The sequence below is a fragment of the Protopterus annectens genome, chromosome 1.part0, assembly GCF_019279795.1.
Source record: "Protopterus annectens isolate FY-2018-M chromosome 1.part0, PAN1.0, whole genome shotgun sequence".
NCBI classification, from domain to species: domain Eukaryota; kingdom Metazoa; phylum Chordata; order Ceratodontiformes; family Protopteridae; genus Protopterus; species Protopterus annectens.
The window spans coordinates 692,970,449-692,996,596 of record NC_056725.1 but is presented as its reverse complement, the minus strand read 5'-3'; the positions used below and the strand labels follow the sequence as shown (position 1 = coordinate 692,996,596).

General features: G+C 38.3%; 1 protein-coding gene across 1 annotated transcript in view; it reads right to left on the bottom strand.

Annotated features, from left to right (window-relative positions):
* The window catches only part of LOC122794001 (spectrin beta chain, non-erythrocytic 1-like), a 95,788-nt gene extending 73,931 nt beyond the window's left edge, over positions 1–21,857 (bottom strand). Inside the window, exons 1-3 of the mRNA XM_044062136.1 lie at positions 21,847–21,857; positions 19,162–19,279; positions 15,034–15,192 (exon numbers count right to left, since the gene is read on the bottom strand). Of these exons, the coding sequence (XP_043918071.1) occupies positions 15,034–15,192; positions 19,162–19,279; positions 21,847–21,857 (288 nt within the window). The remainder of the gene's footprint in view (positions 1–15,033; positions 15,193–19,161; positions 19,280–21,846) is intronic.
* Between the last annotated feature and the right edge of the window lie 4,291 nt (positions 21,858–26,148).

The window sequence follows — 26,148 nt, the reverse complement described above, 5'->3', positions numbered from 1 at the left end:
AAATGCATCAAGTTCAAACCTCTAGTGAACAACTTAAGTTCAACTAACAGGGCTGCTACATCAAAACCTTTGCTGGGAACAAAGTGAAACCCTCTAGTGAAAATGTCAAATGCAGTACCATTTATCTAAAAATCCATGTAATTATAAATGGTAAAATCGTTCCTTGTAAATATGGTGCAATTTCCTTCTTTGACTATTGTAATGTTATTGATGGAATCAGGGTTTACACAACCAGTCAAATTTGGGTTTGTTGATTTGCTCTCTGTTAATATTAAACTGGGAACTAATAATGCTTGTTGCTCCAAGCTCCCAGTGTTTTCTGATGTTTCTGCCCCCATGCCCCGGTCTTCCCGGGGTGTTGGTAAAAATCCTGGTTGTAAGACTTTTTACCTTTTTCCGCGAGTCTTTCGCTTCTGCGGGGTAAATCCTCTACCTCATTGGAAAAAACTTCATCCTCTCATTACCTCTAGTGCTCTCTTGCCCCGACTCACCTTTGACTCTACTAAAACAGGGGTAAGCTACACCTTCTCTATAGTCAATCAAGTCCCTTTCTAACTTTCTAATTTTTCTGTTTATTACCTTCCCACAAAATTGATCCACCTCATTGAATACTTTTTCGTAGTCATGCTTAACCATAGGAAAAACATTTTCTGCAGTGACAGCTTCATTCAAAACATTCAATTCTTCTATTAAAATCTTAGCTTTTGCTTCATATTCACTAATCATCAACTGTAACATCTCAATTCCGGCCCTGTCAAAAATCTCACACAACTTTTTATAATAAGCAGTTCCGGATTTAACATTATTTGGAAATTTGTAAAAGCGCAGCCCTTTGGGTATGCGCTTTACTTTGACACATTCTATAAGATAGTCAATCTCAAGTTGATTGTTTTTAAGAGAATACAGCTTGTTTTTGAATTCATCAAAATCTGATTCAACAGTAATAACATTACTTTGAGAAAAAGTACCTTTGTTAAAAATAAATTGCTAGTTTGCCCAGCTAGAAAAGCTGAAATCCTTTTGTTTGTCCTTGTGAATTTTCCTTCACGCAGAGTGGTTATTTCGACTGTTAGAACGAGCGTTGGATTCTTCAAGGGTAGTTGTAATGTTAAGAGAAGCGGTTTGTGTTCCATTATACCCCTCCACATTTAAGGGTAAAGCTTTGTCCCTCTGAAGTGCAGGGGGGTGTTGATTGAGTAAAGAAAGGGAATCATCTCCGTTATTCCCTTTCAACAATCCTTTCAGCTCTGTTAGCATTGCCAGTACTTGATTAAACTCCGTACGCGTAACCGGAAGTTCGTTTACGGTGTCTTTCAGAACTCCTGGTGTGATCTCTGGGTTGAATACCTCCGCAGCCATGAAAACCAAGCACAAAGACCAAAAACTACAATGGCAACCAGAACCAGATAAGACGTATCCAGGCAGCTCAGCAGGAACAACCAACTTAGTAAAAAGTGAATCAGTGTCTTTTAATTCCAAACAAGCAAAACACAACGTAGAGCTTTTCGCTCGGAATATTCCGAGCTTTTTCAATTAAAACAGCCAGATGCTTGCAATGAGTGCTTAAATACACTTATAAACCAATTAACTAATAAAACCCTATATACAATTTAATATATACAGAACTCTTTGAGGCTGTTTTTAACAAGTAATGTTCTTTTAAAAAATTGTATATAGGGTTTAATTAGTTAATTGGTTTATAAGTGTATTTAAGCACTCATTGCAAGCATCTGGCTGTTTCACTTGAAAAAGCTCGGAATATTCCGAGCGAAAGCGCTTGTGCTCTACGTTGTGTTTTGCTTGTTTGGAATTAAAAGACACTGATTCACTTTTTACTAAGTTGGTTGTTCCTGCTGAGCTGCCTGGATACGTCTTATTATCTGGTTCTGGTTGCCGTTGTATTCATTGAAAACAACCAGACACAATGCAATGCCATTTACTCACTTATCCTACCCTGAAATAAACAATCAAGGGTGGCCTTATAGTGAGGAGCTGTGAATAATATGGGAACTACAGTACCTGCGCTACACAAATGTCATCAGCAAGATAGGTAGACCTACAAGGAATCACTGCACATTTTAGCAGCAATATCACCTGTAGTCATGGGAGACACCATAATTATCAAAGGCAGATCGACAAAGCTGAAAGAATGGATGCAAATGTTGATGCAGGTGTTATCCACCCAGCAATCAGAGCTTGGGATTTAGCTCTTAGAGAATAAGTGCAAACAAGGAAAACTTGACGAGTTCCAGCATTTCAGCCAGTGAATAACCTCTGCATAACCAGAAAGCCAAAGGAGACATAGGATTATGTCCCCATTAAATATATGACTAATCCTGTTCAGAACTTCAAGAAGTAGGACAAACCCTACAATTATGTGAGCAGGCAGGATCACAGCTGTTGGAAACAAAGCAAACGGGCTGCCAAGGAAGTCTCACAACTTTTAACTAACAACAGGAAGGCCCTGTTGCTAAAAGTCATGCATCAGAAAGATGACTGATGCTGAGGAATATGGTAGTGAGAATAGTGCCAGTTTACTCAGACATTGCACACAGCTTATGAAGACAATCTGTTGCAGCCTTGTGTGCAGCCAGGAAGAAAGCGCTTCTACTCCAGTCTCAGTATTCTGACATACTGCAGTTATAAAAGACCAGCAGAGTGGATGCAGTCTATAGACAAGTCAAGCCTCTTCTGTGAGAGGCAGAAACAACAGATGAAGTAAGAGGGCCTCCTATGCAAGACAAGACTAGAGGAAAAACAGGCAGTGAGATGGGTAAGAGCAATAGGGTCAAGCAATGTACATAAGACACTGTTGCAAAAAAAAATTTTAGAGGTGATGATGGCTTATCCTACAGAAGTCCCTTTTCTAAAGCTGTAGAATCCCTGAAAAATTATGGAAAACCCCAAACCTCTTTTAAGATAGACAAACTGATTCAACGCCATATTATCCAGAGTTTTCAGAACTAGTGAGCTATAGAAAGAGGGTGATGACGGCTTTTCTGCAGAGAATTGAGAGACCCTGAGTAGCAAAACAGTTGGTCACCACTAGTCAGGTGCTAAAACCAATTACAAATGCACCAACATAACCACTGATGAATACCCTTAGTTATCATTTACTTCGTATGGGGAGGGTGTAGGGAGATAACAGCAAATAAGGGCATTTTCCTTGTGTTAAGAGGACATCTTGTAGATGATCCTTAGGGGCCTGACCTCCCCCTTAATTCCCCTCCTGTCAATTTCTTCCCTGCTTTTCCCCCCGCATTTGTCCCACCCTTACTTTTTTTTTTTGTTAACTCCATCTTTACAGAGCACTAAAGAGAGCAGTTAGAGGGCAATTATGTTTCAAAGGATGGAAAGGGGATCTCGTGTGCCAAGTCAAGACTGCCTCTATTTTTGGGGGAGCAACTATCAACAGGAAGTTTTGCATTTTTACTCAGTTACATGTATAGTTATCAACTGTATATCTGCAAAATAACCTACCCTGTCATCTCAAGACAAGATTAGGCATATTATTCTCCTACTAAGGGAATTATAAGAAAAATTCCCTCTTTTCAGGTGTACTGGATGTAGTAGGACAGCTTCTTAGCTTTCCAGAATAGATGTATTTTCAGGTAAAAACAAAAGCAAGCCCAGGTATTTTAACTGCGATCAAAAAGCATTTTGTATGGCCTGAGATGTACCTGCAATAAAATTTATACAGGAAAAACTCCTAGACAGGTCAGAAAAAAGATTTAAAAATATATTACAGTCATTAGAAAATCTTCATTAACTATTCCTTTGGCTTAGCACTTTGAAACATACAACATGTCAAGGCAGTAACTACCTTCCAAGCCGTTCCTTGCACAAAAACTTTACACTCTGTGCCTGCTTTCTCCAGCACTAGTCTCAGTGCTTTATTTCCCTTTCACTCTGAATTGTGGTTCTCTAACCTACCTGCTCACAGACATACCTGAAAGATTGTTTTTCTTAACGCCTCTCCCAGCCAGGTCAATTGTGCATAGTTCACAGGCAATATCTCCTCCTCCCATCCACCATTAAGTCCTGTATACCCCTCCCCTCTCCACCTTTAGCATACGACATCCTAGACTGTTTATCCCCTCCCACCCTAAAGAGAATTTACAAATAGAGGACGCCCTTATCTGGCGCCATTTTTAGAGTACACTCCCGGTCTCCTCAGTGTCATGTGCATGCCTGTAGGTACGCAGTTGCATTGTATATTTGGTTATTTTGTAATTGCTTGGTGTATCATACCTCTTTTTATAAACATATTGTCTAATTGCCAATAGTGTTCTACTGTGCTTATCAAAACTTCATATATTTTGTAACAGTGTCAAAGTGCCTGTCCCCTTGTGAATTAACTATTCCCCCAGCCTGTACTGTCCCTAGTTTCATATACTTTAAGCCTCTGGGACATACGTTGTAGAAACTCTGTGTTAATAGCATAGCTGCATTGTTTTCTGTTTGATAGCTGCTATAAGTGAAATGTAAATATTGTAGCTTCTGTTTACTTTTATTTATACATGTATTTTTGGGCACAGACAGACACATGGTGCCTCTTGTGTTGTAAGTAGTTGAAGGCAAGCTCTGTCGGTGCATGTGTATGTTTTAATGCTGAGTCGTACATGTCTGCATTAGTTTTCCTTGATTCAGATTGAGCATTGCCTTGTACTGTTGACAAACTGTATCTTACAAGCTTTGTCTGCTACATACGTACCTCTAACTGCTTTCCTCACTTGTACTGCTGTTCCTTCCTCTTCTCTATACTTTATGCTGAACGATCTTTTTCTATTTCTTAACTTGCTGCCTTTACCCCCACTACTCTCTCTAGTTGTTTCCTTTTGTTTTGTCACTGTTACTCAACCAACTGAACTTCAATTTAACATTGTATTATTTCTTCTTAGTTACAGCCTTCTATCCAGCTCGAGTATTTTATCTGCTTAAGCTCATCCTTCCTCTACATTAACTTCTGCGAATCTGGGCTCCTTGAAACTCCCCTGGGACAGTGCAGAACTGGATGCGCTCACCATTTATGTGAATGAATATAGGTGCTTTTTGCCTACTGTTCTGCCAATTTCTTTTTTTTACTGCACTGTAGCTTTTGCATCAGAAAGGCCTGCACAATCGCCGTGCGACCCCTCCCCTAAACCTACACTCTATTCTTTAATCTCTTGCCAGTATTTTTATCTTACGGTGTTTTTCCTCACTCACTGTAAATTTCCCTGTCTGCCACTAGATGGCAGTATTTGCCAAGAACAGCTAGTTCTCTAACAACTTTTAGCTCCCGCAGCTGCTTTTCTTGGAGTGTGTTCTACACCACAGAATTGCAGCTTTTAGGTGTGTCTATATATTTGTATTTCTGGCTAACATAGACCAACTGGTTAAACACTGTTCTTGCCCTCTACTTCAAGGCAGTAACTACCTTGCAAGCCATTCCTTGCACAAAAACATTACACTCTGTGTCTACTTTCTCCAGCCCCAGCCTCAGTGCTTTATTTCCCTTTCAGTCTGAATTGTGGTTCTCCAAGCTACCTGCTCATGGACATACCTGATAGATTGTTTTTCTTAGTGGCTCTCCCAGCCGGGACATCCTGCTTCATTTGCTCACTTCGTTCACTCACTCCGCTCCCCTACCCCCATTCCCAACCACCCCACTTTCATTTGATTTATACCCTCTAGACTACTCCCTCTTACTCCACTTAGCCAATCTTCCATCCCCACCAGTAACCCCTCCCCTCCATCCTATCACTGCCTCACCTATCTACTTCTGCACCTCCTCCTTTAAACTACTCTCCTTACTGCATTATCTCCTTTCTACTCTACCTTTCTACCTACTGATATAAATTCATCTATATTGCTACACTTAAATAACCACCACATATCTCCTCCAATATGTCACCACTTTACCTTACCATTCCCCTTCGCCTCATCCTATCACTGTCAGCATCTTACCACTCGCCACTAAATTACCATACACCAACACCTACCCTCTTTCTCAACTACCACTCACTTTTCAATACCCCCACTTTACTTATCTCTCAATACCTATTCCCAATTTCTCCAGCCGACCTCTTTAAAATAAAAACATACACCAAGATTTCTTCCTCTAACTTAACATTACACACAACTCCTTCTACTCTAAACCAATTGCCCTCTTTGCTAGGGTTCCTAGATAGTCTACTTTTGGATGACAACATCCACTCCAACCCAGGACCTACCTCCCCTAACTCTGACAAGCTATCTCCCCCCTACCTCTCCCCCTCAGACACTACTCCAATTTCATTCTCCCTCACCTAAATCTCTATTTTCCTCACTGAATATCTGCAGCATAGTTAACAAGATCACATCTCTCCACTCCTGGATCAGTCGGAACTCCCCTCATATCCTAACCCTCTCAGAAACCTGGTTAAGGCCTCACATCTCCCAACTCTGAAATCCTACCCCCCGGCTACAACATCATTTGTGCTGATAGAACAAATAAGAGAAGTAGAGGATTAGCCACGCTCTACTCTGACCAGCATACTCTTTCCCCATTATCTACTTCCATACCCACCTTTGCCTCTGCTGAAATCCTTATTCCAACCTGCCATCTGAACCCTCATAAAAAATTTGCCATCATATCTATTTATATCCCCCTCCAGGTGACAACATCCCTGTTGTTGAAATCTCTCTCTCCTGGCTCACCCAACATATTCCCTATGAAACCATTTTACTTGGCGATGTTAACACTGACTGGGCTTCACTCTCCTCCTCACCACCTACTCAGAGCCATAATCTATTTGGCTTCCATCAACTTATTGCCTAATTTACCAGGACCAACAAAAATACTACCGGTTCTAAAATAGATTGGATACTTACTTCCAATCCCACTCACTATCATAGATGGTATTCTTGTTAACTGTCTACGCAACCATTCCCCTACCTATATTCATAGAGATTTGAAACATTCACCCAAAGAACACCACTACAGAGAATGTCGCAATCTGACTCAATTCAATCCTAAGTTCAACTCCATACTATCCAACATCAACTGGAATTTCCTTTACAACATCCTCCTCAATGACGCTGTAACTACCTTCAACAAGACATTTCTAGATGTACTAAACTCCATGTCTCCATCTAGAAAAATCAGGGTAAAATCAAACTGTGCCCCTTGGCTTGGCTCACCAAGCAGATACACTCTCTATGCATCAGAGAGATGCTGCCTGGAAAACTTGGATCAAAAATAAAACCCCTTCCTTACTACAGCATTACAAAGAACTCAAAAACTTGTGTAAAAAGCTAATCATTAAAGACAAGAAAACATGCCTTAACTCCAACCAATATAGCCCACACAAAGAATCAAAAACAATTTGGTCTACCATCAACAAAATCCTCCACCCCAGTTACCCCTCAACCCCTTCCCCTCACCATACTGCCTCAGAGACTGCTGCTCTATTAAACCATCACTTCATTGAAACAAATCTAAAATTAAAACCAAAGAAATAGCGAACTTGACTCAACTAAACTCCAAAAGTGAAAAAAGCGGAGAACTCGATAGGCAAAACCACGTCAGATTTTAATACTGTTGAAACGAAAAACACACAGCACAAACACTTCGTATTAAATCCTGCTTGCACCAAACTTGTTTTGTTTTGGAATGTTTGTTGCAAGCAGGATTTAATACGAAGTGTTTGTGCTGTGTGTTTTTGGTTTCAACAGTATTAAAATCTGACGTGGTTTTGCCTATCGAGTTCTCCGCTTTTTTCACTTTTGAAATCTAAAATTAACCCAACAATGTCCCACTGCCCTGCACTGCCCTTACTTTCCAGACCCTCCTCTTCCAATACTTTCTCCTTTCAACTGGTTCCCACCACATTCATCAAAATCCAACTGAATAAACCCAAACCCTGTTCACCCTCTGTTGATAAATTACCTCCCCACTTCCTCAAAATTACTGCCAAATCCATTTCCTACCCTATCTCTATTCTCATAAATCGTTCCATTACCAAAGCCCTTGTCCCCGACATATGGAAAGCCTTTTTCACTATCCCTCTCGATAAAGGTGGTAACTCCACTGACCCTTCCAACTATCGGCCCATTGCTATACTCTCCCCCTTTCTAAAATTCTCGAAAAATGTGTCCACACCCAATTACTTAAATACTGCTAGACAGCAATCTTTTAACCCCCATCCAGCATGGTGTTAGACCCCACCACAGCAATCTATTGCACTACTCTCATTCACCCAAACTGCTGCAGAAGCTCACAACAACCTTCTAGCTTCCTGTCTTTTACTTGATCTCTCCAAGGCTTTTGTTAAAGTCTCTCACCCCAAAATGTTATCCAAACTTTCTGATCTCCATCTCTCAACCCCCGCTATAGCAGCAGTCTATTTGCTGGCAATCTGTCACATCCCCATTTCTACCTGTCAACAATGGCGTTCCTCAAGGCTCTATATTGGGTCCACTGTTGTTCAATATCTTCACCAACCAATTACACACTGCCGCCAACCTCTCCACACTCTTACAATATGCATATGAGTCAACCCTCATTTCCTCCTTCCACACTATCCCAGAACTACTTGCTCTTACCCAAAACAGCTTCACCTCCATCAAAACCTGTCTCACAGATAATAAACTAATACTAAATCCTAAAAAAAAAACTGCTACTCTTCCTTCCTACAACACTGGCTCACCAAAAATCCTCCTTCTCCATTACCTCACTTAACACTACGATTAGTCTCAAGCCCTATACTAAATTACTTGCCATTACTATTGATGAACTTAAATTTGACATACATATCAATCACTGTAATAAAAAAACACACCAGAAACTTGGTCTTCTATAACGCAATCACAAACTTCTCTCACCCTCCACCAAACCCTCCCTTGCCATGTCTCTTCTCTTACCCTGTCTTCTGTATGCAGCTCCAGTCCTTACTAACCTTCAGTCATCTCTACTGTCTAAATTAGAACGAACTTGCAACAAAACAGCTAGATTTGCCCCCAATCTACCTTATAAAACCCACTACTGCCTCACCCTTAAATCTTTACAATGGCCTGAATTCCAGAAACAACTAGTTCTTCTACAACTACATATTATACACTCTTTTCTCTTTAACCCCACATCCTGCCCCTCCATCTCAAACATTGTATCACTATAACCCATGATGTCAGCTTCGTACATCTGGCAAACATTTCCTAGCCATCTATAAACCTACAAAGAACATTGGAAAATCCCTACATAAATTCTCTGTTTCTCATACCTGGAATGCCCTTCCTCTCAACATAAGACATATCCCTCGAAACACAGAATTCAAACTTGAGCTTAAACAATACCTACAAAAGACCTAGTCCTGTCCTTGTCAACCTGAAATCCTACTGCTTTCTTACTATTTCTACACCTTTACTCCAAGCACACTATTTTCTTTTGTTTTTCTAATTCTTGCTGTACTGTATACCTACATCTTACTCATGCAATCCACTTGCTTTCTTATTTCTACACCCTTACACTAAGCACACTTGCTTATATTATCTTTCTAACTATTGCTCTACTATATAACTACATCTTATTCCTGAAATCTTCCTGCTTTCTTAGTATTTCTACACCCTTACTCTAAGCACACTATTTTTCTATGTTTCCAAGCACACTTTCTTATTTTTTCTAATTATTGCTCTACTGTATACCTATATCTTATTCATGTACATATTTTTACTTGTAGAGTTTATAGCTGTTACTTGTAGTTACTCTTGCAAAACATATACTTTTGATACTAGATCTTATGTAATTTGAAAACAACTGCATAAATTGTTTCTTATTCTTGATGTACAACTTCTAGACTGTACCCCATTGTAATTGTATCAAATAAAGTTTTTAAAATTTGTAAATAACTTTTGTAAAAATGTAACTTGTATTCAGAGCTTGTCTCCCCGGGTCTCCACTGAAAATGGGCCCCTGGCTCAGCTGGACCAACCTGGTTAACAAATGACAGTAAATAAATAAAAATAATCAATATCCAACATTTTGAGTTTTTTTCATTAAGCATGTATGTCATCATCCAGATTTTTATTTAAATGCTTCTGAGATTATAAAAAAGGAGCTTGGCAATGCTTACATTTTACATCTGAATGGTCTTAATGATTAGTTAGTCATTAATGCAATATTTTTATGAAATGATGCGATGTATAGTCTGCTTTAGAAGAATATGTGTACTACATTGACAGTACTTTAAATCTGTAGCTTACTAATTAATTAATGATCTGATTGGTCAAAAATAGTCTCAAGTAGTAGTTTTGATGGCTTTAGAATATTGAAGACATTCAGCCAAAGAGCCATTTCATTTTCAAAGGAACAGATACATTTTTTTAAGGTCGGTATCATCTTCACGAAGAGTATTATTTTCTTAAGGTCTAGGAAGATATTCTAAGTTAACTTTCACAAGATTTCCTTCTTAGGTGGCTTTAAGTTAGAACCTCTAATGATTTGCTTTTGCTAGCAATAAGGAATAAAAAGGAGGGATCCCCAGGGCTGGCAAGGAAGCAGAGATAAGCACTTTCAGTGGAGCAGAAAACAATCCTGAATGGTAAACGTCTGGTAGATATCTGAGGACCACTGACCCCAAGAACTGGTTAGTATCCAGGGCCTCTGTTTGGCACTGGTGGGAGAATCCTTTCCATTTTGCTCAGTATGACTTCTTGAATATGGTGTTGTATCCTCCCTCATAATAGCAAGCACAACCCTCGTAAACATATGCTAAAGGGCTTGAATGCTACATAATACATGCGATCATACTTTGTGTCTTCAGGCTGGGGTGCACAAATGACACCTCATAAGAGCTGCACATGCTCCCACCCTACCTTGCTTAATAGGAGGGACAACCAGCTCTTTCTCATCTTAAAGAGTGCTGAGAAAAGCATTTTTGCCCTACCCTCCTCCTCCTGAATTACAAGGAAAATGGGATCAGAGTTTTAGAGAAACAGACATATTACGCTGATGGAGAACATATTTGTTGCCAAAGCCCCTGTGTTTAGTATCCTAGTATAAAATTTATCCGACTGCTTTCTGGGGAAGGAGAAAGGACTATTTTTGGCACATTCCATCTATGGACTATGTCCAGAAATATGTTCCTGCTCAGTATGCATTTACAAGTGGGTCTGCTTCTTTTCTGCTCCATCCAGAACATTCTCCTACTGTAAAAGAGAGACTCAAGGTAAGTTATGATTCTTGGATGGAGTAAGGAAATAAACTGGTAATGAGCACCCTGTGCTAGAGTCAGAGGTACTACAGGTAGGGTTTTGTCTATAGATATGTGGGGGTAAGTATATTTCATATCTAGGTTAACCAGTATTGCTTGAAGGAAGAGAAGAGGCAGCACAGCCTGCAAGGTTAGCATTCTGAACTTTCATATGTGTAGAAATTTGTTTAGCTTTGATAGGTCAAGGATTGGTCTCCATTGGATGTATTTTCTTAGTAATAGGGCAGTCTTAATTACAATCTCATACCTTCCCCCTGCTCTCTGCTACTTTCCCAATGGCGTTTTTGCACCTTAGAAATTCCAGCAGTTCAGGATTAAGTGTCTTTGTTCCTTGTCCATAAGAAATACCTGAGATGATTAAGAACAAGAACTTTAGCCTGTACTAATGTCACACGATAATTAGGACCAAACCATCTAAGTGATTCTCTCCCACTCTGAGAAACTGAACCAAACGATTCCCTATTTGTTTTTGGGAAAACATACGTGAAAAAAGTGTGATTAGGGAGAGACTCAGTAGGGGTGGGTTTTAAGGAGGAAAGAAGATATCTCTGTGGTAATACTTGTTCTTTTGTACGGTCTCAGCTCAGACAACTCCTAGCCTTCTGTTTTTTGTTTTTTTTAATCAACTAGTTTTCTGTATTTACCTGTCTTTCTGATATGCTTGTTACTTTTATCCTGCCCTCAGTGAAAGAGACAATGTGGGGTAAATTTCTACTGTGTGATTCATGAGAACTGCTGCTTCAGCAATTACTTAGGATTCCACTTTTTTGATAGCCTTTTAAACATCTGCTGAGACAGTGGTCCAAATATCACTAGCTAATGGGGTATTGACTAATTTTGTCTACACATGGTCTGATACGGTCTAAGTTCTCAGACGAGTTCCCTTTACTGGTACTATGCATGAGGCATCCAACTACATTGCTGACACATTTGATAGAGTGCTTGCTAACCTGGGAGGCTATTGCAAAGATCCAGCACCTTATCTCTTAAGAGATTATCTTCAATCTCCTCTGCCTTGTACTTAATTTGAGAAGGCAGAGTACATTGAAACTTTAAGATGCGAGTTTGGCAACTTGGAACCCTGAAGACTAGAGTGGCAGAAGTAGAATCCTCCTTCCCCAGGAGGTCATTTACTGTACTTAGTGGATGGGTTTTCTGACTGGAATCTCAAAGATTCCTTGCTACCTTGTTAGAAAACAAGGACACCATGCCTGCATCAGCAGATGGATATTTGTAAAGCCATTCTCAGGAGTCTATGACCTATAAAAGTGGTCAGGGTTCCTAGGATCAGTGTATTGGGACTTCAACTCCAGAGATATATTGGTGAATACATCCTCCAATGTTCATAGGTAAATACTAGGCTGACTGCTCTGAAGGACCATTTTAGGCTAAGCCAATAGCCCAAGGTCAGATCTAAACCCTTTATTTTGTGTCTATGAGGTGAAGACCTTAACCATAATGCCAAACTCTCCTTAAATAGCCAGCAATAGGCCTTAACCTTTTACAGGTTCATATAGAAATACTAAGCTAGCTGGCCTTCAGGGGCCATTTTAAGCCTAGCAAATTTCATTCAAAGGTAAGCAACAAATGATGTACCTCATCCCTTTGAGGTAAGCATCTTAACCATTATACAAATCCCCAATCTTTCGATATATGTAGGGATAAGCTAAGGTTTTTTCTTTGTCTTGTAAACCCTGAAGTTCTTTATACCTTTTCTGAGTATCAGATGAATCCATTACTTCAAACTTGAAATTCTTTGTCCTACTGAGTCTCTCTCCAAATGAGAAATCCCCTGGTAACTAGAGAGGAAAAGTGTTCCAAGTGCCTGACATATCATCCATTTGATGCAGATGACATTCCAGTGAAAATTAAACCATCACCTGTAAACAAAAAGAAATCTGCTCCATCATAAGATCCAGGCTAATGCACTTCTTCCATCTGATGCAGATGAAATTCTGATAATTAAATCATCACTTGAAAACAAAATTTAAAGCTTCTGCATCAGCTTAGTCCAAGATGATGGCAAATTGGTACAAAAGATGTTGTTGGCTGCATTTCTAGTTGATTTGTACTTTGCATTCAGAATATTTCTTTGACTTAATAGTAGATTTCTTCAAATCTGCAGTAGTGGTCTTTATTACTGTCTACTTTAAGTGCTGCCTTGTTTTAGATTCATAGTTTAGAACTAAGCTAACTACCCTTGCGAGCCATTTTAAGCCTAGCCAATTATCCCTTGTGAGACTCAAACCCTGCATCTTGTGCTTGTAAGGCAAACACCTTAGCCATTAAGCCACCCTCTGTTATAGACCTATCAGGAACCCTAAAGTTGTGATCATTTCTTACCAAGTAAACCAAACAGCAGGTGGGTGCTGTGGGCGGCAAAACCAAAAAAACCTAACTGAGCACCACACTGATAGTATGGTGAAGGGGAAAACTTTTCATTCACTATCACCACGCTCAAACAAAAATCAAATAGAAATCACCAATCCCTAGGCTAAAAATGTAGTAAATGGCTAATCACAGTGCATTTGACTTTGATTTCTTACCAAGTGTCTGAGTCACAGACTATAGACTTGTATTCTAGCAGCTGCAGGGTTATGTGGAAAAAGCCACTTTCTTTTGCAAGTTTTCAAGAGTCTGCCTTGAAGCCGAACTGACTTTCAGTCAGCAAGTCTTAAAGAAGGAATAGTTGGAATATACTGCTTCATGTTTCAAACTACTGCCTTAGCATATCATTGGCAAGGTTGTTATAATGTTCTAGTTCATTGAACACTTGAAATGGCTCTAGTTCTTCCATTTTCATCTACACTTTATTGCATTTGTTTCACCATTTGTGTTAAACAGCTATCTTTGACTTACACTTAAGAGTAGAAATCAGGATTGCATAATAATTAGTGTTGGGAAGACTTGAAACTACCACTGCATTTATTAAAGGATTTCTAAGAATGCCAGATGGTTTATGGACTGTATGTCTTTTACAAATACTTGAAAGGCAACAAAAAATTAAATGACAGGATCACACTGTTAAAATACTTGGGCATGTAACATGAAAACAGCTAAAAAATTTATTATGGGTTGAATGCTTTCATCTAACAATAAGAGTGCTTCAGAACAAAAATGATAAATCCATTCAAAACTTGCATAACAATGTCACGTAACACAAACACCTCATGAAATAAGAGAACGCTAACACATTAAAATATAAATACAAAAAAATAAAATATGTAGTCTTAACCAGTGATGTTAATTTATGAAGGGGTGTCCTTTTAAAAACATTTAATATTAATGATTCCATTTAATCCTGGATGTTTATTTTCTTTTAAAAATAATTGCCATCTAGTCTCTTGTTTTCTAAAAGACTTAAATAATCACCTCCTCTTTGGTCTAAAAAGAGAGCGTTGTTTTTAGTTTTAGTTTTAATGGTATGAATATGGTCCCCAATTCTTTTTGCTAGAAGTCTGCTAGTCATCCCTACAGAAAACATTAGAAATGCAGCAGAGAACTACTGAACACCTTTATTAAAACTTAAACATAACATCAACACAAGATTTAACCTTATGGCTTGGCACCTGAGGAAGCTAAAATAAAAAAGCTTGTTACCAGTGTTATATTTATTCTGTGTGTGCTCTGTGATTTAGTGACAATGGCTTTCTATTTTATGCCATCTGGAAGCAGTGAAAGGTCAACCGCAGTCTAAATTTTTGCCACCTGTCTTAGAATGCAGTCCATAAGAACACTGATAAGTGAACTGAGTAATGGCTAGCTTTTTAACTCAATCTTACTAGCAGTGTATTTTGCTCACCTGTGATACTAGTCTCTGATTCTCATTCAGCCAAGTCTCTCTCATGACAGATTTATGGTCAAACCGCTGTGCAAGCAATTCCAGTTTCTCCTGTCGAATCAACTCATTACGTAAGGCCACCTCCCGATCGTGTTCTGCTTTCTCAAGCCTCTCCCAGGCCTAGCATTGTCAAACGAATCACAAAGAGATCATAAAATTCAGGTGTTGACCCATGTATTAAATTCATTAAAGTACAATATGTATCAAAGTCCAACTTTCCACAAGTAAACGCTGACACAACGTAGTAAAAATCCAAGTGTTCTAAACCAAAATAACGAGTGCAGCAGAAGTAAGATAAAACATAAGAGTTTAATTCCAAGTGGGTGTGCACAAACGGATGAGCGCTTTCACAAATGTAGTTTCTTCAGATCCTTCTAGCAACCCCATTGATCTGCTCCTTATATAGTAATTCCAATTAAACAATTGAACAATTAATCAACTAGTACTCATCTATTTGTATAGTATGTAAACATAAACAAGATATAAATATGCAAAATAAATATATATCTCAAATCACACTAACAAAAAAGACATTTCCAAATACATTTAAAACATATATATAAAAAATTAGTTAAAAAACTAGTTAGAAACTGTATGTGCAAATAATCCATCAGGTGTTTGCTAAAATCAGTATTAAGACACATGAAATTAAGCCTCGTGAAATAAACTTAACTAAATACCAGAGTTGGTATAAATTGCATAGGTATATATATAATAAAATTATTTGATAAAATTATTTAATATTCCTACGCTGCCTCAACTTAGGTTTAATTGATGCCCTATCATTCAAACCATGGCCCCTATCTGCCTTAAGTGTGATAATCCAGTCAGTCTCCTTTGCTTCAGTGTGATTCATGATGTCACCATCTCTTTTATTGACATTAATAATCTCCAGAGCCTTAAACAAGAAGGTATGATTTTCATTGTTGGAGGCTACATGTCTTGCAAGGGCATAATGGGGGGTACCTTTCCTAATACGGTAAATATGTTCCCTCATTCTGTCTCTTAATGGACGGTTAGTTTTCCCAACATAAAAACTCGGGCAAGCTTGGCAGGTAGCTAAGTACACCACACATTTGGTGTCATACAATTAGCATCTGCCCTAGTAGAGTAAGTAACATGTTCATCTGGGTGTATAAAAACAATACTACTATCTATAAATGAACAAAAATTACAGTAATTGCATGGCTTGGTGTAACCATTATTCATCATGGTCTTGCCAGATCTGGGATAACACAGTAATCGTTTCAGGTTATTTTTATTCCTGTAGAGAAAACTAGGTGTCTCCCCCACAATATATTTCAAATCATTATCCACAAGAAGAATATGCCAATGCCTATTAATAATTTCCTTCACATTATGTAAGTCAGAGGTGAAATAAGTGGAAAATTTAACAGGTGCACGTATTGAACAATTTCTAATAACTTGCTGTTGGTTTCTAGGTCCAAAATATGGTAGACCTGTTGAGAGACGTAAATTCTCTACCTCTTCTAAATATGATGTGACCTCATCATTATTATAAGCCCGGGTTAGTAGTCTATATTTAAGACTGACCAACTCCTGGGGAAAAACACTATCAGTCGGATTGAGTCTAGAGGCTCTAATAGCTTGCCCTTTCATGATGTTCTTGAAAACAAAGGGTGGGTGCATGCTTGACCTTAGTGATAAGGAGTTACGATGACAAACCTTACGATGGACACCCGTATTAATCAGATTATCCGTTACTTTCTCAATATATAAATCTAGAAACTCAATCCCGTGTGTAGAATAGTTCATCGTGAAGGTAAGGAATGTCGTCAGACTATTCATAGTTGCTAACATTGCCTCCAACTGTGGTGTTCCATTCCAAAGAACAAAAAGGTCATCAACAAACCTTCTATAGAAAACAACATGTCTACAAAACAAATCATTTTTAAACAGGATGTGCTCCTCCCAGTGGGCAAGGAACATATTGGCATAACTATTGGCACAGGGTGTGCCCATAGCTACACCGTCTCTTTGCCTATAAACCTGATCCTGAAACATGAAAAAATTATTTTCTAAAACCAATTCCAAACAGTGTACCACTAGATCCACCAACACTGGTGTGTAATTACTATGTGCTTGCAAGTAATGTGAGATATAGTCCAATCCTTTATCATTGGGAATTGCAATGAATAAGGATTGAACTTCAAAAGTAGCAAAAATATAGTTACATACCATCTCTGAAGTGCCAATACATTCATATAAATCAATTAGAAACTGCTTGGAATCCTTTAACACTGTAACATTGTCATTCAGGATATGTCTCAGATGTTTTTCTACAAATACTGAAAGATGCTCAGTGACCCATCCACGACCCGAGACTATCGGTCTCATGGGTGGATTCACTTCATTTTTATGAATCTTAGGGAGGCCTTGTATAATGGGCATTCCTTACCTTCACGATGAACTATTCTACACACAGGATTGAGTTTCTAGATTTATATATTGAGAAATTAACGGATAATCTGATTAATACAGGTGTCCATCGTAAGGTTTGTCATCGTAACTCCTTATTACTAAGGTCAAGCATGCACCCACCCTTTGTTTTCAAGAACATCATGAAAGGGCAAGCTATTAGAGCCTCTAGACTCAATCCGACTGATAGTGGTTTTTCCCAGGAGTTGGTCAGTCTTAAATATAGACTACTAACCCGGGGTTATAATAATGATGAGGTCACTTCATATTTAGAAGAGGTAGAGAATTTACATCTCACAACAGGTCTACCATATTTTGGACCTAGAAACCAACAGCAAGTTATTCGAAATTGTTCAATACGTGCACCTGTTAAATTTTCCACTTATTTCACCTCTGACTTACATAATGTGAAGGAAATTATTAATAGGCATTGGGATATTCTTCTTGTGGATAATGATTTGAAATATATTGTGGGGGAGACACCTAGTTTTCTCTACAGGAATAAAAATAACCTGAAACGATTACTATGTTATCCCAGATCTGGCAAGACCATGATGAATAATGGTTACACCAAGCCATGCAATCACTGTAATTTTTGTTCATTTATAGATAGTAGTAATGTTTTTATACACCCAGATGAACATGTTACTTACTCTACTAGGGCAGATGCTAATTGTATGACACCAAATGTGGTGTACTTAGCTACCTGCCAAGCTTGCCCGAGTTTTTATGTTGGGAAAACTAACCATCCATTAAGAGACAGAATGAGGGAACATATTTACCATATTAGAAAAGGTACCCCCCCATAATGCCCTTGCAAGACATGTTGCCTCCAACAATGAAAATCATACCTTCTTGTTTAAGGCTCTGGAGATTATTAATGTCAATAAAAGAGGTGGTGACATCATGAATCACACTGAAGCAAGGGAGACTGACTGGATTATCACACTTAAGGCAGATAGGGGCCATGGTTTGAACGATAGGGCATCAATTAAACCTAAGTTGAGGCAGCATAGGAATATTAAATAATTTTATCAAATAATTTTATTATATATATACCTATGCAATTTATACCAACTCTGGTATTTAGTTAAGTTTATTTCACGAGGCTTAATTTCATGTGTCTTAATACTGATTTTAGCAAACACCTGATGGATTATTTGCACATACAGTTTCTAACTAGTTTTTTAACTAATTTTTTATATATATGTTTTAAATGTATTTGGAAATGTCTTTTTTGTTAGTGTGATTTGAGATATATATTTATTCTGCATATTTATATCTTGTTTATGTTTATATACTATACAAATAGATGAGTACTAGTTGATTAATTGTTCAATTGTTTGTTTAATTGGAATTACTATATAAGGAGCAGATCTATGGGGTTGCTAGAAGGATCTGAAGAAACTACATTTGTGAAATCGCTCATCCGTTTGTGCACACCCACTTGGAATTAAACTCTTATGTTTTATCTTACTTCTGCTGCACTCGTTATTTTGGTTTAAAGTACAAGATGCACTTCAGTTATGCAGTAATTACAAGAAAAGAAAACTAGTCAAAGAGACTAAGCTATTACCCTAATATAGATATTCTACAACAATATTTTAAGAAGGCAATTTACTGAACAGAGACAAATGATATGAAAGCTACCTTGTTGATGTCAGAGATGGTCTTGCCTTCACTGGGAACATAAGGTTTCTGGTTATTTGCTCTCAGCTTGCTTTGAACTGTGAACAGCAATACTTCCAAATTTCCCTTCTCTTGAAATCTAGAACAAATTACATTTGAATGTTAGCTCAAGATGAAAAAGGAGAGAGAGTAAGGAGCGACTTACAGCACTGTATGTAGCTGCATGCACTAAACAGTTTTAACTCATGACAAAATGTACACTCTTCTCGTGGTAAACCCATGTAATTATGTTGTCCCTATATTTAAGAGCTTTGAATGAAATAAGCAACGATAATGGTGTTCTAATTCTGATCACTGCTTTTACTGTAGGTTTTGCTGAAATCACTTTAGAGCTTTTCACTGGATAAAAAAACAGATTAATAACATTTACAGCTGTATCTCTATATACAAGGGCTCCTTCATTCACAATGGACAGAGTGAGATAGTGGTTATTACTGACATTAAGCATTTACCACCAATATTCCTCTACATAACTCCATTCCTGTTAATCAAATGATATTAAATGCAATTAGAGAATGGGTTACTGCACATCAGTACCCTGACTGCAAAATGAGCGTTCTCCAGCAGGGGATTAATGTACAAGTAATGCCCACAGAAAACATGCCCGCTGCTTCATGGCAGGATACCAAGTTGCTGTGGAACTCGGACTAAGAAAACAGAATGGCCACCATTATTTTATGCTAAAATAAAATAAAAGTAACGGAAAAAAAGGTCTGAAGCTCAAATGGATGTCATTATTTAGTAATTTCAATCTCCAGTGACTGCCAACCAAATGATTTAGGAGTAAGGGACCAAAAATAAAGTAAATAACCTAGTTATTTTTAAATGTTACATTTTGGCTGCAAAATGCTACCTAAAACACCATTAACATATACTACAGCAAATTTGAAACGTTAGGTGGAGGAACTGTTTCACATCAAAAATATACTAAAAAATATTTAGTACTAAAAAATATATACAAGTAAAACACAACATTTTACAGCAAGCCCATTCTCTGAGTTCAATAATGCCCTCCAGGGCGGGTGTTAAACTGTAATTAATGCCTTTCCCAGGGTGTAGAGGCCCTCCGCCCTGGGCGGGCATTAATTACACATGAACACACCCCATCAGGCATTATTGCTTGCTTAACCTTCTAGACCTCCTCTGTAGATTCCCACTCTATCACTTATCCATTCAACAGGTCTGTAATATGCTGCATGTAGACAGATTTGGAGACTGGCAAGTAATTAGCCCTGACAATTCTCTTCCTGTACCCCCTGCAGCCATTCTAATTGTTTAAGACTCCAGTCACATTTCCCTCGCATGAATTTGAGCACTGACACTAGGTCTCCTTCACCCCACACATCACTTTGGGTCTCAAGTGAGAAAAGTATTGGCTCTTGTAGCCACTGGTCATATCCCTTTGCCTCCATCCCATGTTTCTTTATGGCAGCCTTTCTTTTGGGTTGTTTCCACCAGCTTTATGCCCCTTTCCTTATATGGCCTACTGAACTGTGCACAGCATTCCAAGTGTAGCCTGACTACAGCCCTGTATGACAGAGTATTACCTTTGCTTCCAGAATCAATCCCTCTAAGGCATACATCTCACCTTTCTCTGATTTTCACAAATGCCTGTAATCTTAGCTCAAAATTTTGCTCTGGCCAACCTAAAATCTATACTTCTTTGTAAAAAGTTAGTGGGTTACAGCTATCACAATTATTAAAGCTACATATTTCTTTTAGCTCAAACTGCACAATGACTCAATTCCTCTTATTCTATTATCTTTTTATTCAGTAGTACTGATATTTAACAAGTGTCCTTGATTTGTAACCTTTGTTACTATTATTTTACTTCATCCACCATAATGGAGGTAGGAGGATGAAAACTATGTCCTGACAATACACACCAGTATCTTGTTTGATGCCATCACTGCCCAGTCATTTTGCACCTTATTTATTTAACATTTATTTTCCAGAAAGTCTGACTTAGAACAAAGCCATTTTTCAGTGGAGGCCCGGGGAGAAATGCTCCAGAAGCATGTCTTTGTGACGTGGGAGGAAAACGGAGCACCCGGAGGAAACCCACATGAACACAGGGAGGACATGCAGACTCCACACAGAAGGCAACCCAGCACAGATGCAAATAGAAGAACCTCTTGCTGCAAGGTGACAATGCTACCCGTTGCACCACTGCACCGTCAATCCTATGTTATACCTGTTGGTATAATCTCTGTGTAATCAACATTAGATCCTTTTCCTAATCTGTTGCCATCAAATCCACTCCTTTCAAGCATATATTCCACAACAAGGTTGTTGTGGTTCACTGCAGTACTCTGAATTTGTCCAAAATTAATCTCATCTGCCACCTTCCCATCCGTCTGGTCATGTTTTCCAAATTCTTCTTTTAACTAGTCTCCCATCTTCTACAGCTGCATCTATCTTTGGTCATTACAGAATATGGTCATCTTGTTTTTTATTCCTTCAGATATGCTTCAGAAAGAAGTATACTGGACCCAGGACAGGCCCCTAGGGTATACCATTAATCACCATCCTAATTTGACAGTCCCCCTCGCCACAACCTTGTGTGTCCTACCATTCAACCATGCAGTAGTCCAGTTCCTCTGAGCTGGAACCTCACACAACCCCAGCAAATTGCCCATTACTTACCTGCATAGCATCCTTATTTATTATGTATTGAATCTTTGTTGACCAATGTGGGACCCTTTTCAGCCATGACCTGGGTGTTTGAACAATTCAAATATAATGCAGAGGCACACATTGGACAATACAGAATAGTTACAGTAAGTACATTATAGAGATGCATATGGAATACCTGTCAACATTTTTATACACTATATAATGAAGTCAACATTATTGTGTTAATATAAACATTGTGGTTGCCACAGCAGAAGCACATATATACATGAAAGAGAAATTCTACACCATGATAAATTGTGTAGCATCTTTTTTTACATATTCATTAGTGAGTTGCATACAATATACTTACAGGAAATCTGTTGTAATTTTTACTACATTTTGTGTTGGACCAGGAAAGTGTAAAATAGTCCTCTATTGTCCCTAAAGCAGATGCATTTGTAAGGCTTTCTCAGTAGCTTCAGTTCTTCATTTGAGTACTGCACATTCAGAGATTTGTTTTATTTCAGCAGGCATGATTCCAGTTTGCTGGAATAATCTTGGCAAAGTGCCCCGGGGAGGTGGTAGAATGGTGGTCTGTAAAGTGAAAATGTGGTATTGTCTTTCTTTTCTTTTCCTGCATTTGTATGGTTATGTCCAGATGTGCTGTTTGCGTTCAAGAGAGGGCAGAAGCTGTAAGATATTAAAAGTAACTGAGAACAGTTATAGGATGCAACTTGCTTTAACAGGAAGCCACTATGTCTTTTGTAGGGATAACCAGTGATGGTGTGCCTGAGGTGAAAGTGAGGTAACTGGCAGATGCCATTAATGGATGCCTGAATTCTGTTTATTTTATTTATTGCATTTGTTAACCAGGAAAGTCCAATGGGCCTAGAAAGAGACCATTTTCAGTCGAGTCCCAGGGAGAAAAGCTCCACATTGCATACAAAAGTAAAAATGTTAATACATAGAATAAAGTAGAATGAGCAGTAGTTTAACATACATTAATTACATGTAAATGATGTTTAATTACATACAACGTATAAATGTTACTATGTAGAAGTAATAAGAGCAGTACTTTTATAATTAAAGACAGTACTAGCAATAAGAATGATAACGTTTCAATCAGATATGGACACGCAAGTAAAAATGACAAGCATTTGAACTCACACACGAGTATAAATGTATTTGCTGAGTTCTTAGCAGAGGAGAGTTGATTTCAGGGTAGAAAGGAGGTGATGGAAGGGCTAAAGGAGGAAGGGTCAAGTTAAGGTGGTAGCAAGGAGTGAGCATGATAGGGAGGAGGAGGAGGAGAGGACATATTTGAAATTGACTGGTTAAGGTTGAGGCTGTGGAGCAGGAGAGGTTAGGTGTTGGGGTAAGGGGCATAGCCAGTGAGAGTACAGATATAGTTTGAGTGATCTTTTAAAGGAGGCAGGATTGTTGATGGTTCTGAGTGAGGAAGGGAGATTCTTATATAACTTGGAGACAGCATGAGAATGCAGCATTTGGCCAGCTGAGAGCTTGGGTTTATTGACAGACAACAGCATTTTGTTTTCAGATCTGAGGTGGCGATTAGGATATTACATGGTCAGCACGGAGGAGAGGGAAAGGGCAGGTTTCTGTTTGGTAGATAATCTTGTGGGCTGTAGTTAGTTGTAAATAAGTAAGTTGGTGAGGGGATTCTAGCCTATTTAGCTGATGCAGAGAGGAGCAGTGGTGGGTAGAATATTTTGCATTTGTAACAAAATTAGCAACTTTTTTGTTGCAAGAATCAAGTTTAGTTTTTAAGGAGGACTGTAGATTCGTGAGAATGGGCGCACCGTATAGAAGAGCTGGAAGCAGGAAGAATGAGGCCAGGGATTTTTTTGCAGAGAGGCTAAGGAAATAGTTGTGCCTGTAGAGAGCAGCTAGCTTTTGATGGGTTGTTTAATGTTGCTGTGGATGTGAAGGTCAAAGGATAATTTGTCATCAATGATGACAAGTAGCAAGTCGGTGCTAGGGACAACATCAGTGATAGTGTTGTTATGGGAATGATCGCTGAATAATGAGTTGTCAACAGGGCTAGATTTTGTAGGGGTAAATATTAAGAGTTTTGTTTTATTGGGGTTAAGGGCAAGATGGTTCTAAGACATCCAGGATTCGGTAGAGGTGAATGCTTCTTGGGTAAGACGTAATACAGTGGCAGATTTAGAAGAGCAGATGATAGTCGAGTCATCTGCATACTAAGAGTGTTATGAAATTTATTGACATATATACTGAATAGAAGGGAACCCAGAATTGAACCTTGAGGAACGCCTGTATTTCTAGTGATGAACAGAAACGAAGAATGCTGCCACATAGCAGATTGTTGCCTATTGCTAAGATAGTTAGTAAACCATTGTAGCATGGGGGGAGATAGGCTGAGGTTAGAGAGTTTAGTAAGCAGTAGGGCATGAGAAATAGTGTCAAATGCCTTAGATAAATCAAGAAAGAGTCTAAGAACCCAACATCTCATGCTCTATTTACTGTGTCCAAGAAGGAAATGAGGGCAGTGTTGGTGCTATCATCAGGCCCAAAGCCATGTTGAGTGGGGGAGAGGATTTGTTTTACCAGATGTCCTAAGGGCTGAGTATGAATGCACTTCTCTAGTATTTTAGAGATGGGGGAAAGAATAGTGATAAGATGGAAGTTTGCGATGTCGGAGTTGTTGCCACCTTTATGAAGAGGGAGAATAATTGCTTTCCTTCAGATATTGGGTATACAAGATTCTTGAATGGACCTGTTGAGGAGTATGCTGATAGGATATGAAATGGAGGAGGCTGCTACCTGTAGGTATTTTGCAGGTAAGTTATCTGGAGCATTAGTGCATAGTTTTAGTTTATAAAGAAGTTTTTGGATGGTGAATGTGGGAGTGGGTGATGGAGAGAAAATAGGAAGGGAATTTCATGCAGTAGATATTGATGGATTTTTGCTTGTGTCTCTGGGTTGATTGGTGGGAAGGCAGTAAGTTTGGCGATAAGCAAACTCCAAAAAAACTTGAAAAGAGACAAAATCACTGGAAAACTAAAAAACTGCTCCAAACCAAGACCAAAAGACACGGACACCAAAGGTTAGCGTTTTCATTCACTTTAATATGCTGTGAACTTCATCAGAAAAACACTCTAACAACCCTAAAGCAGCATTTAAATACTTAATTAGCAGTCACATGACTGAATAATCATAGTTTAAAAAGAAAGCAAATTTTTATAAATGTAAAAAATACATACAAAAATCCATATAGTGGAAATAGTAGAAGTAGAAAACATAATTAAAAAGTATTTTGTACATTCTAATAAATGTCATAAAATGAAGCTTAAAAAAAAAACACTTTACAGCTTAGTTTGCGAAAAACACTTTACGTTAATGGTGTCATTTAGACCTGGTGCAATATCTGCACCCAAGTAAATTTGCCATAGGGATTCTTTGCATTCTAACCAGGTTTTATAATCACCCCAAAAAGTTTCTTGACTGACAGTATCTATCACTGAAAAAACAAATTATTTGAAGTCAATGCAAATACCAGCATGTTTTGCCAAAGCATTGGTTTGTTCTTTTTTCTTAATTTCTAAAAGATGTTCATAAATACGTCTTTTTAAACACCTAGTAGTCTTTCCTATGTAATAACTTGGGCAGGATAAACATTGTGCAACATATACTACCATTTCACTTTGACAAGTATAATATCCTTTGGCCCAAAAAGTTATTTTTATGTGACTAAATTCCACTGGAGACGTGTTACTGATGTAACTACACTGTCTACAAGAATTGCAAGAATAACTACTTTTTTTCTGAATGAGTGCACTTTGTGTCAGTTTTGTTGTTGCAACCCTGTTCTAATAAACTCTTAAATGTTTGTAACTTGTCAGGCTTTAACTGTCTTAAAGCTGGATTCACATATATTTTGGAAGACCTGCAAGGTTCCTAGAAATGGTGGATTGTAGGTACTACATTTTTTAGGCATTTGAGAGACATTAACCTGGTTGCCTATGTTAACATCCTGCATCATAACTCAAATTCAATTTTCTAAGGAACAATCTAAAGTCCACAATAACTTTAGCTAGATTAAAAGAGTTTGCTGGTATAAATGATACACCTTTTTTCAAAACTACACATCCCTGCGGTGGTAAACACATATGGGAAAGGTTCACAATTTCAATACCGTAATGGGAATTTTCTTTGCCAACTACCACTTTTTCTTGTTCCTGCCTTTGCCCTTCCCCTTGTCCTGTACTGTTTTGGACCACATCTGTATTTTCTTGTTCCCTTGTTGGTCCACTAAAAATGGACCCATATTGTTTACAGATACAGAACCTT